The sequence below is a fragment of the Camelina sativa genome, chromosome 12 (assembly GCF_030686135.1).
Source record: "Camelina sativa cultivar CO46 ecotype springtype chromosome 12, ASM3068613v1".
NCBI classification, from domain to species: Eukaryota; Viridiplantae; Streptophyta; class Magnoliopsida; order Brassicales; family Brassicaceae; genus Camelina; species Camelina sativa.
This window is the reverse complement of record NC_141891.1, coordinates 9,434,434-9,461,689: the sequence shown is the minus strand read 5'-3', so window position 1 is coordinate 9,461,689 and position 27,256 is coordinate 9,434,434. Positions and strand designations below refer to the sequence as shown.

Below are 27,256 nucleotides of genomic sequence, written 5' to 3'. Positions count from 1 at the left end.
TTAGTTTAGTGTCATTTGAGGTTTTAGAAATCTTGTGTTACGACGTGTTGTTCAATGGTGATTAGTGGTATATAACAGTGGGCCGCAGCAGAAATTTTCACAAAACACACTTATTTGAGTTTTTTCTTAAGGAGAAAGTGATTGATTAAGTCTTCTTCACGTGGCATTATTTCTCTGTTTTTTGAAAAGTCAACAAAAATTTCTGTCATGCAGATTCGCCAAAATTGGCCTGACTACAATTACCAACTCTGCTTAATTCAGCACTTCCTATTTCATTGTCCTGTACTGAAATAAGTATGAACCGTTACTGTTGCCACTGAGATCAAGGTTTAGTCCTCTAGTATTTGGTTGCTTGTCTTCCAAGTTATTTGTTAAGTTGACAAGTCTATATGGAAACATATAAAACCAAACAGAACATGTTGGATATTCAACGAGGACCAACATAGGTGATTGTTGCTTCATCTACAGAACTTGTAATAGACTTGCTCGTCGATTGACTTGACTCCAATCCCTGGGCTGGTGGGTTCGATCCTGGTCTGTTATTGAAGAAAAATCCAGGTGGCAGAGGAACCGGCAGAGTAATTGAGCTGGTTGTGAGCATTTGGTGAATCGTAGACATTGTTGGACGATCTGCAGGATTTTCTTGAACACATAACAGACCAATATGAATATATCTAATGACTTCATCGGTTGTACAATCTTCTATGATACTGGGATCTATGAGGTCAGGCAGTGATTTGTTCTCCCAAAGTCTCCAGACCTGATGTATATTTGGAATTATGATTACTGATTAAAAAAAAAAAAACTGGGGACTTTATTAGTTTAGAATTACTCACATATGTGACTAAATTGTTAACCAAACCATCCATCTGGTAGAAGCTGCTATTCTTTTTGCCACTAATGATCTCAAGAATCAATACTCCAAAGCTATAGACATCTGATTTCATCGAGAACTGGCCATGTGTCACATACTCGGGAGACATGTAACCGCTGCAAAAACACAAGTTAATCGGAAGCGAAGGGTTCTGTGGTCAAATGTAGTACTTTTTTTATTTGTTCATACTTACAAGGTTCCAACTACTCTTGCTGTGTTGGCTACAGTTTGGTCCACTCCGAAGATCCTTGCCATTCCGAAATCAGCGATTTTAGGGTTCATGTTGGCATCTAGGAGAATGTTACTCGCTTTGAGATCACGGTGTATGATTTTGAGCCGTGAATCTTGATGAAGATACAGAATTCCTCGAGTAACCCCACCGATAATGTTCCGTCGCACAGTCCAGTCCAACTGATTTCTCTTGTTAGGGTCTGCATATTCAAACATAACTAGTTAATCACTATGTACAAGAAGAAGAAAAAAACAGACTAAGACGTACTATTTTGAGGGCTAAAACTAACTGACCAAAGAGGAAATAATCAAGGCTTTTGTTTGGAACATATTCATAGACGAGTAATTTCTCTTCTCCTTGTAGCGAAAACCCTAGAAGTCTGACAAGATTTATGTGCTGAAGCTTTGCAACAACAACAACCTCGTTCTTGAACTCTGTTTCACCTTGTCCAGATTTTTTTGACAGTCTCTTTACCGCAATTTCAGTACCGTTCATGAGCATACCCTTCATGAAAATATTAACAAATTAAGAACATCTGATTCTCTACATAAAAAGCAAATGAGGTCGACAAAGAGATATATATACCTTGTAAACCTCACCAAATCCACCTTCACCAAGCTTGTTACGGTCAGAAAAGTTGCTCGTCGCGGCTTCAATTGTTTTTAAATCAAATTGAATTGATTCCGCTTCATTTGAAACCATTATCAAGTTCGTGAAAGGGTTCCACATCCAATAACAAAAGGTTAAATAGACAACAATAACAAAACAAAAAACTCACTTGGAAGTTCAATATCTTTATTTTGGTTTCTTCTCTTGCAAATAACCAAGCCTACAACAATCAGTGTTATAGTAACAACAATAACAGCGATTATCGCAGCTATAGTTCCTCCAGAGATTTTTCTATCTGCACAAACACAATGCACCAACATCATATAAATTGCGCAAAAGCCAACGAAGTATGACAAAATTGCTCTACAATACTACCAAAATGACTTGCCATTCTTCTTGGTTATATTGGTTCGGTTAGGTACAGAGGGTGGTGAAGGAGGTGGTGAACGTATGTCATTAATACTATCGAAAGCACCAGAGAAAGAATACAATTCCCACCGGAAAAAGCAACTTGGCCGCCATATAATGCTGCCTCTCTTCGCATGGTAAAATGACTTATAGTAATCAAGATTTCTCTCAAGGCAAAGTTTACAATCCTTTGAAGAAACATCTGGAGTGCATTGCATCAACACCGATATGTTCCCGTAAATGGGCACCGGAGCTACATCCTTCGCATAGTATTTACGAGACAATGATAAAGTAGACGACGAATTGTTTCTCACCGATGAAGATGCTCTTCCAACTACACGGGACATTAACCCGTCCCACACACTATCAAATTCCTTCTGGTTCTCTTTTCTTATCTCATTAACATTGTATAACCCATCATCTGGCTTCAAGACAAGTAGACCGAAGAAGGACTTGCTAGAGTAGCGGACATGGCAAAGGATTTTCTCACCTGACCATGAGAAACCATCCATCTGGTTAAGACAGGTCTTTAGTAAACTTTCTGATGTAGTCTTGATACAGTTGGAGCAAACATCGGGTTTAGCACCTGGAGCACACATCCCCATGGCGTAAACTCGGTCTGAACCAAGCCCAATCGAACCGGTGAAGTAACCATCGTGAGCCGTGACGTTAGAAGGCAGGGTGGAGAGAATAAGACGGCGGTTGTTGTCATAAGTACTATTGGGTTTGAAATTCCCAGTAGTTGCGTCACAAGTCTCTGTCGTCTGAGAAGAAACTGAAACGGCAGTGAAGCTTATAATGAAGAATAAGAAACAGAGGATTGATTCACAACTCTTCCTTGCCATTGTTTTTTTTTTTTGTTTCTTTAGAGAATTGAGTGATGGGTGTTGTTTGGTATTTGTGGTTGTGGTTCTTATCAATATCACCGTTATTTCTGAATTTCCTATAGTTGAGTGACCATGCCACATTTATGTAGACATTGACTTCTTTGGATTTTCGTGGGAGGCTTTGTTGGACTAGATCCTATATAAGTCAATCTTTATTATTACGATTTTGGCCTTATCTAGAACATACAAAGTCAATATTTGGCCTAACTTGTTTTTTTAAATTGATAAAGGCTTTAATTGGATTAATTTTCAACGAGCAAAAAGTTATGATGCTAAAATCGTCTCACTGTCTAAGGCTCTCAGCACTCAAAATATATTCCTAAACGCATGCTAACCCAATGTCAATGTGAATGCGTTTAATGATCTGAAAAGTCAAGAACACATGAAGTGAAAAAGAAAAAGAAAAAAAACAAATCCTCACTTTATTTCTATAGTTTTGTTACTCTCATCGAGAGAATCCGTCCACTACGAATCTATGGAGAGATCCATGAGTCAATTTTTTTTTCTTTTTTTTTTTTTTTTTTTTTTTTTTGTATTTGTAGATACATACTATAAAAGAAAAAAAAAATTCGGTTGCTTGACTTTCAAGTTAAGTGTTATTGCTTTATTAGTATCCCTATTAGTATACTTTTATCAATTTCCTGAGTGAATTTTCTATGCTGAACCAGTAAACCTGAAAGTGACCTCTTCAGAAAACACTTTTCAATATACGAACATAAATCAAGTGACAAGCCTTTGTGGAAAGAAAAAAAAAAAAAAACAGAACAGAACATGTTAAATTTTTAACGAGGATTAACATCAGTGATTGTTGCTTCATCAACGGAACAAGCAAAAGACTTACTGGTCGATTGACCCGGCTCTAATCTCTGGCCTAATGGGTTCAATCCTTGTTCGTTCCTAAAGAAAAATCCAGGTGGCAGAGGCACAGGCAGAGTAATTGAGCTGGTTGTGACCATTTGGTGAATCGTAGACATTGTTGGACGATCTGCAGGATTTTCTTGAACACATAACAGTCCAATATGGATGTATCTAATGACTTCATCGCTTTTACAATCTTCTTTGATGCCGGGATCTATGAGCTCATGCAATGATTTGTTCTCCCATAGTCTCCAGACCTGTAGAATATATACAGTCAGAACTATGATCACTGAATCAAGAAAGTATGGGGCTATTTATTAGTCTAGAATTACTTACATATGTGACTAAATTGTTAACGAAACCATTCATCTGGTAGAAGCTGCTATTCTTTTTGCCACTAATGATCTCAAGAATCAATACTCCAAAACTATAGACGTCTGATTTCATCGAGAATTGGCCATGTGTCACATACTCGGGAGACATGTAACCGCTGCAAAAACACAAGTTAATGAAAGGGTCCAATGATCAAACTTCATATAGTCCAATTTATATTGATACTTACAAGGTTCCAACTACTCTGCCTGTATTGGCTACAGTTTGGTCCATCCCAAAGATCCTAGCCATTCCAAAATCAGAAATTTTCGGATTCATATCCGCATCTAAGAGAATGTTACTCGCTTTGAGATCACGATGTATAATCTTGAGCCGTGAATCTTGATGAAGATATAAAATCCCTCGAGTAATCCCACCGATGATGTTGCGTCTCATTGTCCAGTCCAACTGATTCCGCTTCATAGCGTCTACATATTAATGTATACATGATCAATTTATCATAAATAGCTACGTACAAAAAGAGGAAGAAACAGAGTAAAATTATGTTTTGAGTTAAAAATTACAAACCGAAGAGGAAATAATCAAGGCTTTTGTTTGAAACAAACTCATAGACGAGTAACTTCTCTTCTCCTTGTAGCGAAAACCCAAGAAGTCTAACGAGATTTATGTGTTGAAGCTTTGCAACGACAACAACCTCATTCTTGAACTCTACTTCACCTTGTCCTGATGTTTTCGACAATCTCTTAACCGCTATTTCAGTGCCATTCATGAGCATACCCTTCAAAATATTTACAAACATATTAAGCACACCGATTCTCCACAAATGAAGCAAGTGAGAGGTTGACAACAAGTGTATATACCTTGTAAACCTCACCAAAACCACCTTTACCAAGCTTGTTACGTTCGGAAAAGTTGCTCGTTGCGGATTCAATTGTCTTTAAATCAAATTGAACAGATTCCGCTTCAATAAAACCATAATCAAGCTGGTAAAATAGTACCACTTCAAAATTTATGGTCTCAACAAAAAAAAAAGAACTCACTTGGTAGGTCAATATCTTGCTTTTGCTTTCTTCTCTTGAAAATAACCAAGCCTCCAACAATCAATATTATTGTAACAACAATAACAACAACTATCCCAGCGATAGCTCCTCCTGATATTCTTCTATCTGCATAAAACACAATTCACCAACAACATAACTACAACTAAATACAATAAAAATAACAGAAATATACTCTGAAATGTTTTACATAATGACTTTCCTTTCTTGGGTATGTTGGCTACAGGAGAGGTTGTGGGAGACGGCGGTGACTTCGGTAAATTAATCTGATCAATAGCACCAGAGAAGGAATACACTTCCCATCGGAAAAAGCAGTTTGGCCGTGATATAACGCCGCCTTGGTATCCACGGCAACAATTGTCATAGTCGTCAACGTTTGTTCGTAAACAAGTGCTACAATTCTCTGAAGAAACGTCCGGTGTGCATTGCATCATTGCTGATATGTTCTTAAAATCCGGAGCTGGAGCTAAGGCGTATGCGTAGTACTTAGACGAATTGTTAGCGCCTGATGAAGAAGAGGTTATTCCGGAGATCATACCAGATGTTAAGTTTTTCCACAAGAGATCAAACTCAGTTAGATTCGTATTGAGTTCTCCTGTATTGTATATCGCTCCACGTGGCTCCATATCGAGCGAACCAGAGAAAGGGCGGTTAGAGTAGCGAACAAGGCATAGGGTTTCTTCACCTGACCAGAAGAAAGCATCTGCCTCGTTAGGACAGCTTTGTAGTAAACTCTCTGATGTGGTTTTGATACAGAGAGAGCAAACATCATTTTCTGCAGCTGGAGCACACATCCCCATGGTGTAAACTTGGTCAGGAGCAATCCCAATCGAACCGAGAAAGTAGTAGCCCTCCTGAGCCGTGACGTTAGAAGCGAGAGTAGAGAGGATGAGTCGGCGGTTCTTGTCATAAGGACTATCCGGTTTTAAAGTCCCGGTAGTATTGTCACACTTTTGTGCAGAAACAGAGATGGCATTGAAGCTTATGATTAAGAAGAGGAAGAAAAAAAGAACTGATTCACAACTTTTGTTTGCCATTTTTTTCTTCTTAAGATAATGTGTGGATGGTGTAGTTGGTATTTGTGGTTCTTATAAATTTAATCATCAGTTTGAATTTTCTATTTGAATGAACATACACATTAATAAGAAATTGACAACTTTGAACTTTTTGTGAGAGACTTGGACTTTGTAAGTCAGTCTTTGATATTACAGTTTGGGGCTTATTAATGAATATAGATGCCAATTATCATCAATTTCAACGACTACTAACTCGTGATTGATGCATTATCTACAGAACAAGCAAAATACATGACCAGGCTGCAATCTCTCGACTAATCGGTTTGGCTCGGATCTGACCCTGTAGAAAAATCCAGGTGGTTGAGTGAGGCACGTGCATACTAATTGAAGTATTTGTGGCATTCGAATTATTGTGGACATGCTAGCTTGCATGATGTGCAGGATTTTCTTGAACATATAAGAAATTAATAACACAATGTAAATGCATGTAATGACGCATCATATCTCAAGAAGCATAGTGTGAGTTTCACTATAATTTTTATGTTGTAAAGTGTGAAATGCAAAATGCTACAGTTCAGTTTTGTAGGACTTTTTTATATTTTATTTTATTTTATGAGAAGCTTTAAAGCGTAAATACAATTTAAAACAATGGCTTTTAAGTTTTACTCTCTTCATGCTGATTAAAATTCTCTTATCCATCGGCGTGTCATTCTAATTCATTTTAATTTTGAGAACTCCGGTATTCTAAACCCGTCCTTGTGGTTCCTTGGTGAAGAAATTGGAGATGGAGCAGTTTCTTTTTTTTTGGCCAACCAAAGGAGGACCGGTTAAAGTAGCGTATGAAGCAAGTTTCGTTACTTTACTATGAGAAGATGTGACTGTCCATAGAAATATCAAAAGCGAAAAGAGAGTGAAATAATGCTTTTTAAAAAAAGCCTCCAAATGTCAAACAGAGAAATCGTCAATCTTCATCTAATATAGAATTATATCAGAAGTGTCCCGTGAAAGGAAAGGACTTGTATACAATGGCGGACCCAGTAAAAAAAGGAAGGAAGGTCACTTGACCAAGTAAAAACTTCAAATACTCTTTAGTGCATGTTAAAATTATGAAAGTTTCAACAACACAGTTGGTAATACTCTAAAAGATTGACCTGCTTAAACCTGAGTTCTAGTCTCTCTTTTTTTTGTTTTTTTTTTTTTTGTCAACGAGTTCTAGTCTCTAATATGACAAAATTATTTTTTTTTCTTTTCATTTCAACTTAAATGCATATCATTTTTTATACATCTAGTACTTTCTTTAAAAAATCACAGCTTTTTCTGTACCTTTTTTTAATTACTTATGAAAATGAATCTTTTTAGTGTTATGAAATATCTTAATAGAATAAATTCTATAATATTATTAAAAATATATTTTGACCTCCCTAAATTTTTTATCTGGGTCCGCCATATACAATAGATAATTTAAATTTCTTATTATGCCTCCTCGCAAGCTTGTAATATATAGAAGCAGCAACAAGAGACCGTTTACCTTGACTTTGATTTTTCCTTCACTCGTAATAAAAGCCTCTCTTTCACGCATATCAGCGAGAACAAAAATCAATTTATTTCATACATCGGATTCTGAGCGATAATAAACACCAATCGAAGTAAAAACCAATCATGTCTTCTCGCGCCTCTTTTGTCTCCCTTTTCCTTTTCTCATTCCTCACTATCTTCAGAGCTTTTGCTCAAGATCCTTCTTACATAAGTCATTATTGTCCAAATACGACGACTTACTCAAGAAACAGCATTTACTTAACCAATCTCAGAACCGTTTTGTCGTCTCTTTCTTCCCGTAACGTCCCTTACTCCACCGGATTCCAAAACGCCACGGTGGGACAAGCCCCGGACAGGGTCACTGGACTTTTCCTCTGCCGTGGAGACTTATCGCCGGAAGTTTGTCGTCGCTGCGTCACCTTTTCCGTCAACGACACCTTCAATCGCTGTCCGAATGAGAGAGAGGTCGTGGTCTATTACGATGAGTGTATGCTCAGATACTCCAACAGGAGTATACTCTCCACTCTCAACACCGATGGAAAAATTTTCTTGACTAGCATCGTGAATTTTACATCTGTCAAACAAGATCGGTTCAGAGATTTGGTCTTGTCCCCCATGAATCTAGCCGCCATTGAAGCCGCAAGGAGTCCCGCAAAATTCGCTGTGAGAAAAATCGCTTTAACTTCAATACAGAGTTTGTACGGAATGGTTCAGTGCACTCCTGATCTGACGGAACAAGACTGCTTAGACTGTCTGCAAGAAGGCATCAACCAAATATCCAATGACAAAATTGGGGGAAGATTTCTTGGGCCAAGTTGTAACTCAAGATACGAGCTCTACCGGTTTTACAACGAAACCGCCGCTAGAACACGTCAAGGTCATCAACCGCAGCTGGATTCAGCTCCTCCTCCACCACAACCTGGTCTGAACAGTCGCTTTCCTTTAATTACATAAATTTGCTAAATTTAGGGTTCATATGTTCTAATATTAAGTTGTTTCTGAGAATACAGGAAAAGGCAGAAACTCCTCTATCATAATCATTGCTGTTCTTGTTCCAATCACTGCCGTTCTTCTTTTTTTGGTAGCTGTTTTTCGTGTCCGGGCTAAGAGAAAAAAGACAATTTATGAGACGGAACCACTTGCTGAAGGTAAAAGACTGATTGATCCTCTTTATAGGTCGGATGAATAATCTGCTGTGTTTGTATATTAAATTCAGCTGTTGAAGTTGTTTCTACAGATGGGGATGATATTACCACTGCTGGCTCACTTCAGTTTGACTTTAAGGCCATTGAGGCAGCAACGGGTAACTTTTTGCCGAGTAACAAGCTAGGTCAAGGTGGATTCGGGGAAGTTTACAAGGTATTACCATTGCGTAGGGCTTCCACTCTAGCTTTTTATCTACAAGTAAAAAATGAATCATATACATTAGGGTAAATTAATATAGGGTTTTAAACTTTGGTAATGTTCTAAGTTGCGTAAAACGATGTCAAATACCTCCTCGGTTTTGGATAGAAACAGATGACATCAAGCTTTATATTGGAAACCGAGAGAGTGGTAAGGTTTTTTTTGACAAAGTCTTTAAAATTTGATTTGTTTCACCACAGTAGTGGTCATGTAAATTTTTTTCACCTCCCACACAATACTCTGTTTTCCCTGTTTCCAAATCAAATATCACACAAAAACATTGATCAATGAGATGTATTGGATCAGGGTAACAACCCTGTACTTGCAAAGAATCTTTCTATACTCACAGTACCAGCACACACAAAATCCTTCCTCATTTCAAATTTTATAGAGTTGCGGAACAAACAAACTCTAGTCTTTAATGTAAATTTAAAAAAAAAAAAAAAAAAAAACTAACTTCTACAGGGTTGCAGTTGAAACATCTTCAGTTTCATGATTAATCTTACAGCCAATTCCCATATTAACGATTATTTTATAAATACATTACTCTTGTAGGGTACATTTCCTAGTGGAGTACAAGTTGCGGTGAAGAGGCTATCGAAGACATCAGGACAAGGTGAAAAAGAGTTTGAAAACGAAGTTGTTGTTGTGGCAAAGCTTCAGCATAGAAATTTGGTTAGGCTGCTTGGTTTTTGTTTGGAAGGAGAAGAGAAGATACTTGTCTATGAGTTTGTGCCCAATAAAAGCCTCGATTACTTTCTTTTTGGTCAGTTAAATTCGATACTTAGCCTAGAATTCTTCAAATTGCATGCGGTTTGTTGTTTCTAACATTTTAAATACGCATGTGCAGACTCTAAGATGCAAAGACAGCTTGACTGGGCAAGACGGTACAAGATTATTGGAGGAATTGCTAGAGGAATTCTTTATCTTCACCAAGATTCAAGACTCACAATTATACACCGTGACCTTAAAGCGGGCAACATCCTCTTGGACGCTGATATGAACCCAAAAGTTGCAGATTTTGGAATGGCTAGAATTTTTGAAATGGACCAAACGGAAGCCAATACAAGAAGAGTAGTTGGAACTTAGTAAGTATTACTCTTGCCATTTATTTCATCTATAGACCGTAATATGTTTCAATCAACTCAAAAACTAAAATTGTGGCAGTGGTTACATGTCTCCTGAGTATGCGATGTACGGCCAATTCTCCATGAAATCAGATGTGTATAGTTTTGGGGTCTTAGTTCTTGAGATTATAAGCGGCATGAAGAACAGTAGTCTCTATCAAATGGATGGTACCGTTTGTAACTTGGTTACATATGTGAGTATAAAGCCTTGAAACTTTAATTTTCTTTCTTTTACTTTATTTGATTTGACCAAAGTATATATTATTAAAATTTTCAATAGACTTGGAGATTGTGGAGCAATGGGTCGCCATTAGAGCTTGTGGATCCATCCTTTGGAGATAATTATCAAACAAACGAAATTACCAGGTGCATACATATAGCTTTACTATGTGTTCAAGAAGATGTTGATGATCGTCCAACTATGTCAGCAATCGTCCAAATGCTCACTACTAGCTCGATGGCTCTTGCCGTTCCTAGACAACCTGGATTTTTCTTTCGGGGTAGGCATGAACAAGTAGGAGAAGTGGGTACATCCGTGGATAGGCTTGCTATCTGTTCAATCGATGATGCTTCCATTACTAGCGTTGCTCCTCGTTGACGAAAAAACTTTTGACTACAAGTTGTGCTATATGATTCTAGACTATTAAGCTTTGACTATGAACAAAGATTAGTCTAAGGCCTTGATTGTTTCAAATTTTTAAAACTATTTTGGATTTACTTTTTCAAAATTTCGTTTTTTACCCAATAAAAAAAAAGATTTTTTCGAAAATGTAGGTGAATCTAGTTTTTGGAGTTCCTAGCGGCTAGGACCTAGCCAACTATCAAAAACCAAATTTTTGAGTTTTTTACTTTTACAAACGATTTTTTTTTGTTCCATCCATTTAGGTTTTGTTTTCTCTTTCTACTTTCTGCAAAATCGAAATATAAAAAACCAAAATCAAAAATAAGCCAAAAAAATATAATCTAAAATCGACTTAAAAACCATTGAACATTCATGACCTAACACTAATGTTTTAAAGTTTGGTGACCTATCATCTCAGTGATCAAGTCACGAAAACAAAATATGATAGTAGCTCAGACGAAAATTGGAGTTGAATCTCCCATTCGTTTTGCAACTGAAGATGATAAAATATAAATATACTGGGAGATTCAACTCCAATTTTTGCCTGAGGCAAAAGAAAAAGATATGTCCAAGCTTGTGAGAAAGCAATTGCAACAACAAGCGGATGATTTTTTTCTTTCTAATAAATAGCTTAACTCTTTTTTTTGTCCCTAGCTATGCCTATGGTCATATAGCTCGAATCGTGTAGCTTGAAAGTTCAATCCATCAATGATCCATCAGATACTATGAAAGGGAAAAAATAGAAAAAAACACAGACCTTCTGTCTTAAACACATGTTCTGAAACCAACAGCAATACCAATTTAAGGGTAAACAAAAAAAAAAAACTTATTTGAAGCTCAGTTGAATAGTTTTGTTTTCTCCTCTTGAAAATAAGTATATTAATATTATGATAACCTTAGTTCAAAGATATATATATATATATATACTAGAAATAGGCACGCGCGATGCGCGAGATATACCTAATCTTATTTTTATTAATTATGATATATTTTAAATTTATATATATATTTTTGTAATGTCTTCTTTTTTAATATGATTTTTAAAAAAATTTGTTTAATATTTGTTCCTTTATATATATGGTTCTTAATATTTGGACGCAAAATAAAATAAACAAAACATGTAGGAAACTTTTTTGATTGAAATAATTAAATCCCTCAAAGTTTTGTTGTTTTGGATTTTATTATTTTGTGATAAATTATTAGATTCTTAGAGCATCTTCAAGCCCACTCTATTTTAAAGTCAATACTCTGTTATAGAGTAATATTTGCTCTAACCCTACTCTATATCTTACTCTAAAATAGAGTAAATGGTGGGATTACTCTGTATGCAGCTTTACTTTTTTACACTAACTCCATTTTCTAGTATAAAATAGATTGATACATTGAAAAAACTATGCTCTATTTTATAGTAAAATATAGAATATATATTGGAGATAGTCTTAGCATACATGAAGTTTGTGTAGAGACCATATATCAGATATTCGAAACGAAAAATTGAGTATTGAAAATTGTTTACAAATATTACCAGATAAATCTCATCTTTCCCTACATCTTTTCTAAAACTATAATATATAGATGTGATCAAGACTTATATGAAATGCTAGATCTCTATAATCACGAAATTATTATAGAAACTCAGTAACCATGAACATAAATTTAAAAAATAATGTTTTAGTCTCAATCGTAAGGAAAAATAATTAATAAATTTTTATCTTTTTGCGAGTGGTTTTACAACTTTATATATTTTTGAAACTCAATCTTAATATTTGATTTTCTTTTTGACTCCACAATATGTTGCTACGGTTTGATTTTCTTCGGTTAGCCTCCTAACAAATATCTTGTGAATTAGAGACTCAATATGAATGCTTAAAATGTGCTAAAATTCTATGATGATGGGTTATTTCTCAGTCCTTGTCTCTATTCTTATTCATTATGGTCTTTTAATTGTTAAAAAATGAACTCTCCAACATGTCAATTAGTGTAGATGGAAGGGAAGACAAAATTAGAAAAATTGATATCAACAATAGATACATTCCAATTATTTTTCTGACATGACTACATTTCTAAATTATTTTAACTTACATCTAAATGTTTTTTAATTAACTATATTTAAACTTATAATATCTATATGTTGACTTTTCCATCAGATTTTGATGATTTTAAAATAAGATATTTGCGAGAAAAAAATCAGACCGGCTCAAATTCATCCAATCAATAAACTAAACTTCTAAAACCTGAATTTTGTACTATAGTAATGAGATTATGAATCTAGACAATATGTTTTACAAGGTAACAGAAGAATCACCAATGATTATTTTGAATATTTAATAAGTGTACTCACGATTTATCATATGCTCCAATGTTTCCTCTCTAATCTTGTAATCATCCTTAACATAAAAAAATTGGAACAATGCATATTAAAATATGGCTCATGTCATAAAAATTTATGAAATATCTTATACTATATCTCACATTAAATTTTGAATAAAACTCATGAAAAGAAAAGTGTGTCAAATTTAATCTTTTTTAAATTCGATATATTATCTCTATTTTCTAAAATAAATACTATAGTTACCATTAAATTATTTTGTGAAACTATTGTTTTCTATTATTTTATGGGGTGATTAATCAATTATGTTATTTTTATTTTCTTTTAGTACATACGTTTTAAAGACAGTCAAACTGTAACTTATAGAATATTAGATATAATTTAATTTTATTATAAAGACGGTCAAACTGTAACTTATAATTTATTTGTATTTAATATAATATATATGATTATTGGATACAACTTGATTTTTTTAAAATATATTAGAACATAATTTATATTTTTAAATTATTCTGTCATAAATTAATTTGGCTTCAATTTTTATTTTATATTGTATAAATTTTATTTTTGTTTTAATTGGTTTGATCAGTAGTTTATTTTTAGATTATATGGTATATGCTTCCATTAGAAAATATATTCTATGTTAAAACTAAAGGTTATGTTATGATACCATTATGCTATTTTTATTTTCTTATAGTACATACGTTTTAAAAATAGTCAAACGGTAACTTATGTAATATTAAATACAATTTAATTTTATCTGAGTTTTGTCTTTAATACAATATATATGATTATCGAATACGATGTGATTTTTTAAATATAGTAGTACATTTTCTATATTTTTAAATTAGTCTATCATAAATTAACTTGGTTTTAATTTTACTTTAAAAGTATGAAAACTTTTTTGTTTTAATTGGTTTGATCAGTAGTTTTATTTTTGTCTGAGTTTTGTCTTTATTACAATATATTTGATTATTGAACACAATGTACTTTTTAAAATTTATTAGTACATATTCTATATTTTAAAATTATTCTATCATAAATGAACTTGGTTTCAATTTTTACTTTAAAAGTATGAATTTTTTTTTTTGTTTTAATTGGTTTGATTAGTAGTTTTATTTTTAAGCTATATGGTATATGCTTTCATTAAAAAATATATGTTAAAACTAAAAAGTTGGAAGAAATATATTTTTGTAACAATGTGATTTTATTAAAGCAAACTATACACCATATAAGAAGAAATATTATCTTACTAAGTCTTGAATATCTTTTCCAAATAAGATGAGAAGGTTTTTCTCAACTTTTGCTAAGGAGATGACACTTGGCTTCATATATTTCTGACACCTGTATTTTTTTGTTTGGGCCTAATTAAATTATATCTAATTAATTACAGGCCCATAAAACTAAAAAAAAAAACATCTATTTTTTCTTCCTCCTTCTTTAGTCAGAAATATATGCAGCCTCCAAAAATATATGCAGCCTCCAAAAAAACATCTATTTTTTCTTCCTCCTTCTTTAGTCAGAAATATATTTTAAAATTATTCTATCATAAATGAACTTGGTTTCAATTTTTACTTTAAAAGTATGAATTTTTTTTTTTTGTTTTAATTGGTTTGATTAGTAGTTTTATTTTTAAGCTATATGGTATATGCTTTCATTAAAAAATATATGTTAAAACTAAAAAGTTGGAAGAAATATATTTTTGTAACAATGTGATTTTATTAAAGCAAACTATACACCATATAAGATATAAATAAAATAAAGTATATTAAAAATGTTGTTATTATAATTTAGTTTTGCCCATGGTGTAACAGAGAAGGTTGCTGTCGTGAAATGTTGTTATTTAAAAAGGAACTTAATGCAATGTTTTTGGGAGAGAAATCAGGGATTATAATCAAATGTTAATAACCATAAAATCATAGGCGTTTGGTATTTTTATTAGGTTATCAAACAGAGCAAAACGTAAGAGAGAAACGCATGATTTTCCTATAATGGGATTCTGAGATATCCTTAAAGATTGTAGTAAGTAAAACAAATATTCCAATGGTAGTAATGCTTCATATTATTCTAGTTTATGGGGAGGATCTTAGCAAATTTTTGAAAAATAAATTCAAAAATATGTATGGTTCGGAACTTAACACATTTATTTAAACAAAATTTAGAAACTCGATTTCAAACTTTTTGAAAACGTTGATGCATACAAATTAATGTTACATATGATTGAAATAGGTGGTGGGTCTGTAATGGATTATAATTTTATGGTGCACAGGAGAATTTTACCAAATAAACCAAAGTTTAGGAGAATTTTACAAAATAAACCAAAGTTTATCAAGATGATGCTGAATTAGAGATTTACTGGGAATGAAGCGTAAGCAATGAGGAGACCCAATTGGATTTAGAAACGAACCTGTTAGAGAGATAAACACGAACCTGTTAGAGAGGTAAACATTAACGGACCTTCGTCGACCGCGGTTTGAAGCGTTGTCACTGATCTGAGGTGGAATGTTGAATTTGGGTTTGAATTTTAAGTTATTGGTTGGGGCCCAGAGTTTGAAGGAAAATGGATGGGTTTTTAAAACATATAAATACACGTGTTAGAAATATAGTTAGCCAGGTGTCATGTTTTTAGAAGAAGTTAGAGAAAACCTTCTCTTATTATATAAGATATATATATATATATATATATATATATATATATATATATATTAATGCGTACATAACTTCCTACTAAAATTAGGATGACACTGAAACTTATGAAGAATATGAAACAGAAACAGATCTCTTCCTTGCCAGTTTCTTTTTCCTTAGATGATTCAGATGATCTATGCATGCGTAGCATTTCAGGTTTTTTTATCAATCAAATAAGCTAGTTGATTGATTAATTTATAATGATCCATTTCAGACATTTCGATATTAGCCTACTGATATAAGATTTCTTTATAAATATTTGGTTTATGAAATAATATACACCACAGAGATTAGCCGTGCTTTCGACTAAGACACGTGATCGATACAGAGCAAGCAAAAGACATGCTAGTAGACCGACCAGGCTGCAATCTCTCGGCTAATGGGTTTGGCTTGGATCTGATCCTTAAAGACAAATCCTGGTGGTTGAGGCACATGAAGAGTAATTGAAGTATTAGTGAGCATATGAAATACTGTAGACATCGTTGGACAGTCAGCAGGATTTTCTTGAACACATAACAACCTGATGTGAATACATATGATGACTTCATTTCTATCGTAATTCTCCCCCATGGCTGCGTCTACAAGTTCCAACAATGATTCATTGTTCCAAATCCTCCATACATATACAAGTCATTTATCAATAAACTGAAAGTTGAGAGCCATGATCATTGCTAAGAGAACTAGAACAGTTTGAGATAGCATTGGAAATATACTTACATATGTGACCAAGTTGCTTATTGAGCCATCTAGTTTGTTGAAGTTACTATTCTTTTTTCCACCAATAATCCCCATAATCTATACTCCAAAGCTACTATATACATCAGATTTTGTCGAGAACTGCCCGATCATCACATATCTCGGTGGCATGTAACCACTGCAAAATAGAGTGTCATATCACTTTCAGTTTTATCAACAACAAATCAACAATAAAGACAAACAGATTATAAGTAAAATGGAATATTACTTACGATGTTCCAACTACTCTTCCAGTGGTAGCTTCAGTTTGGTCCACTCTGAAATTCCTAGCCACACCAAAATCAGCTATTTTTGGGTTTATATCGGCATGTAAGAGAATGTTATCCGATTTGAGGTCATGGTGTATGATTGTGACCCGTGAATGTTGATGAAAATATAAAATCCCTCGAGTAATTCCTGAAAAGGTATAGAGAACCACAACAGTGGATCACACTTGGAAACACGCTTGGAAACATGTCAAGTCAACGCTTTTCTACTCAATCTTATTAAGAGAAAATAGTATTCAAAAGATTGAATCCAAGTTCTCTTCTCTTATCTATCTAAACACACCCTTGTGTAGATCCAAGAGAACAAACTCAACACTCACCTTCTTAGCTTCTTTTATTAGCGTTGAAGTTTTACAATCTCTCAACAATGATTCTAGAGTGCTAGCTCGTTTCTGTGGCAAGCCCTAGACTATTTATACCCAAACTTGCAAGATCCTAACTAGAATATCTTTCGAGTACTTTTCTTAAGGCAATGACATGCTTCCCAAGATCCTTCATTCCTTAAATGTCGATATGAATATCCTTCATATCACCTCGCCTTTGTTTCAGCTCTATCTTCAATGCTGAGTCACCATACTCCCTCTATACATCATCTTGTCCAGTCTGGCTTTGAAACGTCATCTCTGCTTCCTTGTCATCAAAACATGAGTTTGTGGTCTGATGCAGTGTCATGTTTCATCACAGCTCTCTATTCTGCACAACGAGCTGTTCCAGCAACTGCATCTTCAATTCCCTTGATAATGTTGTATCGTCTTGTCAAATCAGCTGACCTTTCTTTTGGGTCTGCACAAATCCCATATACCAACCAAATAGACTATAAGATCAAGAACTAATTAAGGTTTCAGAGAATATGACCCTTATAATTTTTTTCTTCTTGTACCAAAGAGATTTGTAGTGACCCTCACTAAGGGCAGAAATCCCAAAATAAAAATTCGAAAAAATGACCTAGAAAAAACTTAGAAAGGAAGAGGAAGAAAAACAAAGAAGAAAGACCGAAGGAAGTCCGATGAAAAATTCGCGAGTCGGAAGATGGCCGAGCCGAGACCAAAGTGACCGGATGTGCGATCGAGACCTTAAGACCGATCGAGAGTTGGTGGTTTACGCGGAAAATTGCGTACGTGGGAGAGATGTCCTAGTGAAGACCGAGATGTCCGAGAGATGTCCGAGAGAAGACCAAGATGTCCGAGAGAAGACCGAGATGTCCGAGAAATGTCCGAGAGAAGACCGAGATTTCCGAGAGATGTCCGAGAGAAGACCGAGATGTCCGAGAGATGTCCAAGTGAAGACCGAGATGTCCGAGAGATGCCCGAGAGGAGACCGAGATGTTCGAGAGCAGACCAAGACGTCCAGGCAATGACCGAGAGTTGTCCGAGAAAGACTGAAAGAGTCCGGAGGAACCGAAGGCGGTCCAGACCAAGACCGAGCGATGACCGAGAAATGCCGAGAACTATCGGATCCGTCGGACGAAGGGGATGATCGATCGATTTTCTAAGAGGAAGAAAGTGGCGACATATTTATTGAGTTCCCATGAGTTGGACCAACCAAATTTCATGCAAGGGGCGAGTGTAATACACGCCCCACATGCAAGCTCATGCATGCCAAGTGGCCGGCGTTTGGTTTACACACGCCGCATGCAGAGCTTGTTTTGCCAAATGGCAAAACGCACTAAGGGAAGAAGAGGAGATGCTCGACCTATAAATATGGCCCAAACTCTTTTTCTCTCTTGGAGCCGAGAGATAGACGAGAGGGCGACGCTGCCGAAACGCTGTTGCCGAGAGAAAGGACGAGAAAGAGACGCTGTCTGACGCGAAGAAGGGTGTTGTCTGATCCGCGGTGCAGTGAAGTCTGATCATCATCAGCTGTATCAGAGTGAGTTCTGCGGTAAATTGTGTGCGGTGCTGCATTGATCTTTAGATCTTTGCACGTACCATTTGCTTGCTGCATTTAGACTAGATTCATGTTAGAATCAGTTTAATTTAGTGCATGCAAAATATGGTAGGATTCATGTTAGATTCATGTTTAAATGCACATAGAATTTGAGCTAGGAATCACCATGAGAAAATGAATTTGGATGCATTTTAAGTAAATTGGACTTGCTTAAGATTTGGACAAGAAGGGTTGCATGCATGTTTGAATTTGAAGGATTTTACTTGCAATATTTCTTGCTTAAAATCGGAATCATGATTAAATTGGTGAAGTTTATTTGCAATTTTATTGCATTAAATTAGATGAGGTTAGCTTGCTCGCATAATTGGACTTAGAGGATTTAATGGGTTAAATCGCTTAAAAATGGCTTGCATGCATAAATGAACTTGTTGCATTAAATTGCTTAAGTTGCTTAAATTGGTTACATGCTTGTAGAACAATCTAAGTTGCATGAATTGTCATTCTTGTTGCTTGTTGATTGTTGCATGTTTTCTTGCTTGATTTTCTTGCTTGTGTTGCTTGATCTTCTTGCTTGATGATATGTCTGTATTTTGCATCTCCTTAGCCTGTGTTTGTCATGCATTTAGCTAGGACAACTATGTGTTTTGCATCATTTTAGAACCTTTTTCGTACATTTTGCATGTTTAGGAAGTTTCTACATCATCCTTGCATACATTGTGCATTTCGGAGTTTTTCAGGTGTTTAGGAGACGTTGGAAGCGCACACAATCGAGCCGCTCCTCACTTCTGCAATCGAGCGCTCCTCATTTCCACAGTCGAGCCACGCTCCTCACTTCTGCAATCGAGCGCTCCTCATTTCCACAGTCGAGCCACGCTCCTCACTTCTGCAATCGAGCGCTCCTCATTTCCACAGTCGAGCCATGCTCCTCACTTCTGCAATCGAGCGCTCCTCACTTCCGCAATCGAGCGCTCCTCCCTTCCACATTCGATCGCTCCTCACTTCTACAATCGGGCTACTCCTCGCTTCCACAATCGAGCCATCACTCGAGCCACCGGTCTAGGGATTCAGCTTTTGACGTCTCCATCAAAGTTGTAGAGAATTGAGTCATCTTTCCAATGCCGTTTATTTCAAGCCAATCGGAGGTGTGGTTCAAGAGTTATCATCGTTTTAGTGGATGCGTATACACCCAGCTCGAGCCACTTTCACAGACCATGCTCGAGCCACTTTCACTCACACCACTGGAGCCACTCCTACTCATTCCACTCGACCTCACCCTAGGGAGAGACGACACACGACTCGACCGCACATGTCAGGAAGACGTTCCGTCTTATGCGCTTCAGGAGATTCCCAAACCGACGCTTCACCTTGTCGTTTTATGTTGTAGGGATTTACATGTTTTTACTATAAATACATTTTGCTAAGTCTTGGTTGAGGACATCTTAGTTTTTTTATCTCGTTTTCTTTTGTAAGGTTTCCCTAGCCACCAAAAACGTACTCTGACTTTGTATCTTGAGATCTTTGAACTTATTCAGTATTTTGATTTGATTCCTTCTACAAAGTTGTTCTTCACATTTTTACTTATCTAGGAATGCTTGTTTCAATGTTTTCTGAGTTTGTATTGTTGATGATGATTTTCGGATCTGAGTAGTGCGTTAGTTCTTGAGGATGGGATAGATTAGGTGGAGGATCTTAGGATGTAGAGTGTTTAAGCGTTGATTGTATGATTCCCTTCTGGACTAGAATAAGAAATACTAGTTTCTCTCTGATCAATTGGGACTAGGTTCGAGACATTTCCACACCCAAAAGGTGTTTGATGAAATGCCTGACCAACTAGTGCCAGAGACTTACGTTCCTAGCCTAAGAGATTAGTTGTCTAGGATGTTTGTTGACGTGAATGAACTTGTTTGTCATGCCTGCTCAACCATGTTTCTCTAGCGAGAGCTAGGTATGGAAGTGGTTGAGCCTGAGTAGCTTTTGTCAAGAGATTGGATTAGCTAAGTTGTGTTGTTCATTGTTTAGGGATAGTTTGCTTGTGGTATGTTAAACACTCTGTAGACTAGGATACTCCACCGACATCAATTACTCCCATCCTTAGGACTTTTATCTTTTTGATTGATATTACATTCCCAAGACTGTTTCATTTGTTCATGCTTAGAATCGTTTTCGGTTTCACTTATTCTTGCTTGCTTCTTGTCATACATTTTCGTTTCTGTTCCTGTAACTCATTTCCGTTTTGTATTTTGACAACTCTAGGATTGTTAGAAAAACACTCTTTTTGAATTGGCTTAACTTGTGACTTCTTGATTGCATCTTGAGTGACTAGCATCATCCCATTTGGATTGACACCTTAAGTATTACAACGCATAAGGTTAATTGAGACCTACTAGGAGACACAAAAATCCTAGTACCAATTTGGCGCCGTTGCCAATTGGGATTCTTTTTGCTACATTTAAGATTTCAAGTTTTGCAAGATTAAGTTCTGTTACACTTATCATTCCGAGTACTGACTTGCTTTGGTTTTCTGCTTGTTTGTTTTGCATCTCAGGTACCTGTTGATTGCAACCTTGCATGCACACCAGATCAAGAGGGCATCAAAATCTCGTTCCTGTTATTGACGAAATCAATCGGTTGCAACGCCCACGACAGGCTCGTCAACCCACTGATCATCCCGCACAAGTCACTATGGAACAACAGCATGAACCACATCAGGGACCGCAAAACATTGGTGTTGGGGATGCACCGAACACTCATACTCAGCGTGCTGGAATTGTCCCTCCCGCAGTGCCGAACAACAACTTTGAGATCAAAAGTGGTCTGATCACCATGATCCAAGGAAACAAGTTTCACGGGTTGCCTATGGAGGATCCACTCGACCACTTGGACGAGTTCGACCGTCTTTGTGGTCTCACCAAGATCAACGGCGTGAGTGAGGACGGTTACAAGTTGCGCCTCTTCCCATTCTCCCTGGGAGACAAGGCTCATCAATGGGAGAAAAACCTTCCCAAGGGATCAATCACCACCTGGGATGGCTGCAAGAAGGCATTCTTGGCCAAGTTTTTCTCAACCTCTCGAACCGCACGTCTCAGGAATGAGATTTCCAGCTTCACTCAGAAGAGCTCAGAATCATTCTGTGAAGCATGGGAGCGTTTCAAGGGTTACCACAGCCAGTGCCCACACCATGGTTTCAGCAACGAGTCATTACTGAGTACTCTCTACCGTGGTGTCCTTCCCAAAATACGTATGCTGCTTGACACCGCTTCTAACGGTAACTTCCTGAACAAGGACGTCGATGAAGGTTGGCAACTGGTGGAGAATCTCGCTCAGTCCGACGGCAACTACAACGAGGATTATGACCGCACATTTCGCGGCGACGCTGGGTCTGAAGAGAAGTACAAGAAGGACCTCAAGAATGTAAATGAGAAGCTTGACCGTATCTTGCTGAGCCAGCAGAGGAGCGTCCACTTCGTCTCTGAGGACGACCCTTTCCAAGTTCCAGATGGGGAGGGTGAGCAGAGTGAAGAGATCAGCTATGTTCAGAATCAGGGTGGCTACAACAAAGGTTACAACCCCTACAAGACGAATCCCAATTTGTCTTACCGAAGTACCAATGTTGCTAATCCACAAGATCAGGTGTACCCTCCTCAACAACAACAGCAAGGGCAACAAAAACCTTTTGTGCCTTACAATCCGGGATTCGCTCCAAAACAACAGTTCCAGCAGGATTACCAAGCTCCCTCGGGACCACCGCCAGGATTCCGCCCTCAACCAGTTCAGCCTACACCAACCCCAGATCAAGAACTGAAGCAGATGATGCAACAAATTCTTCAGGGTCAAGCTAGCGGTTCCATGGATACTGCAAAGAAGTTCGCTGACCTAAGTCAGAGGATGGAATGTTCCTACAATGATCTGAACGTCAAATTCAAAACTCTGAATTCGAAGATAAGGTACATGGAGGGCCAATCGACTTCTACTTCTGCACCAAAGCCTGGCCAATTCCCAGGTAAAGCTGTTCAGAACCCCAAGGAGTTTGCCAATGCCATTACGCTGAGAAGTGGGAAAACATTGCGTCCCAGGCAAGGAGTTCCAGACGTCACTGAGGACAGTGCGGAATTAGATGGGGAGGATTTTGGTCAGGATGACACTCAGATGGAGAACCCCGTCGAGGCAGTCAAAGATCCAATCGAGCCAGTGAAGCAATCCGAGCATGAAGCTGTTAAGGAGCCTGCTGTTCCTGAAGACAGACCTGCGAGGTTCATCCCTCCACCGTACAAGCCTCCTCTACCATTTCCAGTGAGGTTCAAGAAGCAGCTTACTGAGAAGTACAAAGCCTTGTTCGAAAAGCAAGTCAAGGAGATTGAGTTGAGAATGCCATTGCTAGATGCATTCGCACTTGTTCCTCACTACCAGAAATTCCTCAAGGACTTGGTGATGGAGAGATCAAAAGAAGTTCAAGGCATGGTGGTACTAAGTCTTGAGTGCAGTGCAATCATCCAGAAGAAGGTTGTACCCAAGAAGCTCAAAGATCCTGGATCATTCACTCTTCCCTGCTCCATTGGACCCATGTCTTTTGAGAGGTGCTTATGTGATCTTGGCGCTTCAGTGAATCTGATGCCATTCTCTGTGGCTAAGAGGTTGGGTTTCACAAGGTTTAAGGGATGCGACATCTCCCTCATCCTTGCAGATAGATCAGTGAGACTTCCACATGGTATCTTAGAGGACTTACCTGTCAGGATCAGAGACGTGGAAGTACCAACTGACTTCGTGGTTCTGGAGATGGATGAAGAACCTAAAGATCCTCTGATTTTAGGAAGACCGTTCCTAGCGACTGCTGGAGCCATCATTGATGTTAGAAATGGCAAGATTGATCTTAATCTGGGCGATGACTTCATCATGAAGTTTGATATCAAGGATACTTTGAAGATGCCAACAATAGGAGGACAAGTCTTCTATATTGAAGAGATGGATAAGTTGGCTGATGAGCTGTTGGAGGAACTAGCTGAGGAGGATCATCTCAAAACTGCTCTAACCAAGGATGGAGAAGAAGGGTTCCTGCATGGGGAGACCACTTGTTACAAGAATATGCTAGATTCCCACAGAGAAACGGATGGATCAGAGGAATTCGAGCAGCTATCTGACGCAAAGGAGGTACGTGCAGTTGAGACAGAGAGTTCAGAACATGATATCTCCCACTCGACCGCGATCATTCCAGACTCCCGTGCTGACGACTGGTCGGAACTGAAAGCTCCAAAGGTAGAACTCAAAACTCTCCCTTCCGGACTCAGGTACGTTTTTCTGGGAACCAATTCTACTTATCCTGTCATAGTGAATGCTAGGTTGAGTGATGATGAATTGGGGTTGCTAGTAACTGAGCTAAAAAAGTTTAGAAAAGCCATAGGTTATTCTTTAGATGATATCAAAGGAATCTCACCTAGTCTTTGCACACATAGGATCAATCTTGAAAATGAGGCTTATGCTAGTATTGAACCCCAAAGAAGATTGAACCCTAATCTGAAAGAAGTCGTAAAGAAAGAAATCTTAAAACTGCTTGATGCTGGAGTTATCTATCCTATCTCTGATAGTACTTGGGTATCTCCAGTACACTGTGTTCCTAAGAAGGGAGGCATAACTGTGATCAAAAACGACAAAAATGAGTTAATCCCAACTAGGATGTGCATTGATTATAGGAAGTTGAATGCTGTATCTAGGAAAGATCATTTTCCTCTTCCTTTCATTGATCAAATGTTGGAAAGACTAGCTAGTCATCCTTATTACTGTTTCCTTGATGGGTATAGTGGATTCTTCCAAATCCCTATCCACCCAAATGATCAGGAAAAGACAACCTTTACTTGTCCCTATGGCACTTTTGCCTACAGACGCATGCCATTTGGCTTGTGCAATGCTCCTGCCACCTTTCAGAGGTGCATGACTTCAATTTTCTTGGATTTAATTGAGGAGTCAGTGGAAGTATTTATGGACGACTTCTCTGTATACGGTTCCACTTTCTCCTCTTGTTTGTTAAATTTGTGCAGGGTATTGACGCGATGTGAGGAGACGAACCTGGTGCTGAACTGGGAGAAGTGCCATTTCATGGTTGAAGAAGGGATTGTTCTGGGACACAAAATTTCTGAGAAAGGGATTGAGGTTGACAAAGCTAAGATCGAGGTCATGGTTCAGCTTCAACCGCCTAAGACAGTGAAGGACATCAGGAGTTTTCTGGGACATGCTGGGTTTTACAGGAGATTCATCAAGGACTTCTCAAAAATTGCAAGACCTTTGACAAGGTTGCTGTGCAAGGAGGTTGACTTCGAATTTGATGCAGCATGTTTGGAAGCCTTCAGCAAGATCAAGGAAGCCTTGGTTTCAGCACCCATAGTGCAAGCTCCTAATTGGGATCATCCTTTTGAGATCATGTGTGATGCTTCAGACTTCACAGTTGGAGCAGTTCTGGGACAGCGAATTGACAAGAAGCTTCATGTCATCTACTACGCCAGTCGCACCTTGGACGAGACCCAGGGAAGGTATGCTACCACAGAGAAGGAACTCCTAGCAGTTGTGTTTGCATTCGAAAAATTCAGGAGTTATCTTGTGGGTTCGAAAGTCATTGTGTATACCGATCATGCCGCTCTGAGACACATCTAATCGAAGAAGGATACCAAACCGAGACTGTTGAGATGGATCCTGCTTCTCCAAGAGTTTGACATGGAGATAGTAGACAAGAAAGGAATAGAAAATGGAGTTGCAGACCACTTGTCAAGGATGAGGATAGAAGATGCTGTTCCAATAGATGACTCGATGCCTGAGGAACAACTTCTGGTCGCCCAGGTTTGTGAGCAGATGCATGACACCGGGGTTGAGAACCTAAAAATCAACTGTATGGCTGTCACTTCGGATACTGCGCCATGGTATGCTGACTTCGTGAATTACAAGGTCTGTGGAGAAGTTCCTGATGACATGGATCCTTACAGGAAAAAGAAGTTTTTCAGAGAGGTCAACCACTACTTCTGGGATGAACCCTATCTATACAAGAGAGGTTCTGACGGTCTGTTCAGGAGGTGCATAGCAGAAGGAGAAGTGCAGGGAGTGCTTGAGCATTGTCACGGATCCGTCTATGGAGGTCATTTCGCCACATTCAAGACAGCTCAGAAGGTTCTCCAAGCAGGTCTCTGGTGGCCAACCTTGTTCAAAGACGCTCACAACTTCATCACCAAGTGTGACGCTTGTCAGAGGATGGGCAACATCACAAGGAGAAACGAGATGCCTCAAAATCCGATCCTGGAAGTGGAGATATTTGACGTTTGGGGGATAGACTTCATGGGACCATTCAACCCCCCATCTAATGGGAATGTCTATATTTTGGTGGCAGTTGATTACGTTTCTAAGTGGGTCGAAGCCATAGCCAGCCCCACCAATGATCACAAGGTTGTCTTGAAGCTGTTCAAAAGTATAATCTTTCCAAGGTATGGGATACCTAGAGCGGTGATCAGTGATGGTGGAACTCACTTCGTCAACAAAGTTTTTGAGAGCATGCTGAGAAAGTATGGGGTCAAGCACAAAGTGTCTACTGCGTATCACCCTCAGACCAGCGGTCAGGTTGAAGTTTCGAACAAACAGATCAAGGGTATCTTATCAAGAATTGTTGGAGTTTCGAAGAAAGATTGGTCTGTCAAGCTGGACGAGACTCTCTGGGCGTACAGAACAGCGTTCAAGACGCCAATAGGCAGAACACCGTTTCAGTTGGTATATGGTAAAGCATGTCATCTCCCTGTGGAGGTTGAGTACAAGGCACTTTGGGCAATCAAGTTGCTGAACTTGGATATTGACACAGCTCAGGCTAAGAGAACTCTTGACATCCATGAGTTGGAAGAAATAAGACTTGATGCTTATGAGAGTTCCAAGATTTACAAGGAGAGGACAAAGAATTTTCATGACAAGAAGATTATTGTCAAGGAGCTCAAAGCTGGAGATCAGGTTTTGCTGTTCAATTCTAGACTTAAGTTATTTCCTGGAAAGCTTAAGTCTAGGTGGTCTGGACCATTTACAGTCAAAGACGTTCTGCCATTTGGAGCTATCACCCTTCTGAACAAGGATGGCAGCGAATTCACTGTAAACGGCCAAAGAGTAAAAAAATATTTAGCTGATCAAGTCCGCCCAGAGGGGTTTTCTGTACTCCTCCATGAACCCAAAAAGCATAAAAAGCTGAAAAGTCAAGCTAGGGACTTTAAACAAGCTCACTTGGGAGGAAATCCCAAAGGTATCACTGTAAATATTTTTAGGATTCTTGTGTTTTTAATTTTTGTTTTTGGTTTTCATGTGTTCAGGAATCTACAGAAGAGAGTCTAAGCAACGAAAAAAAAAAAAAAAAAAAA

At 37.7% G+C, this 27,256-nt stretch overlaps 4 protein-coding genes and 1 non-coding gene across 7 annotated transcripts; 1 reads left to right on the top strand and 4 right to left on the bottom strand.

Annotated features, from left to right (window-relative positions):
* Window positions 1-293: 293 nt before the first annotated feature.
* On the bottom strand, window positions 294-3,606 carry LOC147930325 (cysteine-rich receptor-like protein kinase 17). The gene is made up of 7 exons (XM_087479320.1): window positions 2,104-3,606; window positions 1,885-2,010; window positions 1,692-1,792; window positions 1,400-1,610; window positions 1,068-1,305; window positions 837-990; window positions 294-760 (listed from the first exon to the last, which is right to left on the bottom strand). The coding sequence occupies exons 1-7, from the start codon at window positions 3,089-3,091 to the stop codon at window positions 428-430; spliced, it is 2,151 nt and encodes a 716-aa protein (XP_087335446.1). The 5' UTR covers window positions 3,092-3,606; the 3' UTR covers window positions 294-427.
* Window positions 3,607-3,697: 91 nt separating this feature from the next.
* Window positions 3,698-6,334, bottom strand: LOC104731149 (cysteine-rich receptor-like protein kinase 18). 3 transcript variants are annotated; one of them, XM_087479324.1, is made up of 7 exons: window positions 5,425-6,334; window positions 5,242-5,360; window positions 5,062-5,162; window positions 4,769-4,979; window positions 4,431-4,668; window positions 4,205-4,358; window positions 3,698-4,125 (listed from the first exon to the last, which is right to left on the bottom strand). In XM_087479324.1, the coding sequence occupies exons 1-7, from the start codon at window positions 6,294-6,296 to the stop codon at window positions 3,793-3,795; spliced, it is 2,028 nt and encodes a 675-aa protein (XP_087335450.1). In that variant the 5' UTR covers window positions 6,297-6,334; the 3' UTR covers window positions 3,698-3,792. The 3 variants fall into 3 exon arrangements, with proteins under 3 accessions (XP_087335450.1, XP_087335448.1, XP_087335449.1); XM_087479322.1 differs by having other exon boundaries at window positions 5,242-5,367; window positions 5,450-6,334; XM_087479323.1 differs by lacking the exon at window positions 5,242-5,360 and having other exon boundaries at window positions 5,381-6,334.
* Window positions 6,335-7,801: 1,467 nt separating this feature from the next.
* On the top strand, window positions 7,802-11,111 carry LOC104733348 (cysteine-rich receptor-like protein kinase 19). The gene is made up of 7 exons (XM_010452929.3): window positions 7,802-8,733; window positions 8,822-8,959; window positions 9,049-9,170; window positions 9,771-9,981; window positions 10,066-10,303; window positions 10,383-10,536; window positions 10,623-11,111. Exons 1-7 carry the CDS (start codon window positions 7,935-7,937, stop codon window positions 10,938-10,940), a joined length of 1,980 nt encoding a protein of 659 aa, XP_010451231.3. The 5' UTR covers window positions 7,802-7,934; the 3' UTR covers window positions 10,941-11,111.
* Window positions 11,112-16,326: 5,215 nt separating this feature from the next.
* LOC147930324 (cysteine-rich receptor-like protein kinase 24) lies at window positions 16,327-18,947 on the bottom strand. The gene is made up of 5 exons (XM_087476814.1): window positions 18,800-18,947; window positions 17,706-17,786; window positions 16,950-17,133; window positions 16,820-16,855; window positions 16,327-16,594 (listed from the first exon to the last, which is right to left on the bottom strand). The coding sequence occupies exons 1-5, from the start codon at window positions 18,945-18,947 to the stop codon at window positions 16,327-16,329; spliced, it is 717 nt and encodes a 238-aa protein (XP_087332940.1).
* A 3,021-nt stretch (window positions 18,948-21,968) lies between these two features.
* LOC147930323 (small nucleolar RNA R71) lies at window positions 21,969-22,075 on the bottom strand. Its single transcript, XR_015576724.1, has one exon. It is a non-coding gene; the product is annotated as a small nucleolar RNA R71 (small nucleolar RNA).
* Window positions 22,076-27,256: the final 5,181 nt, after the last annotated feature.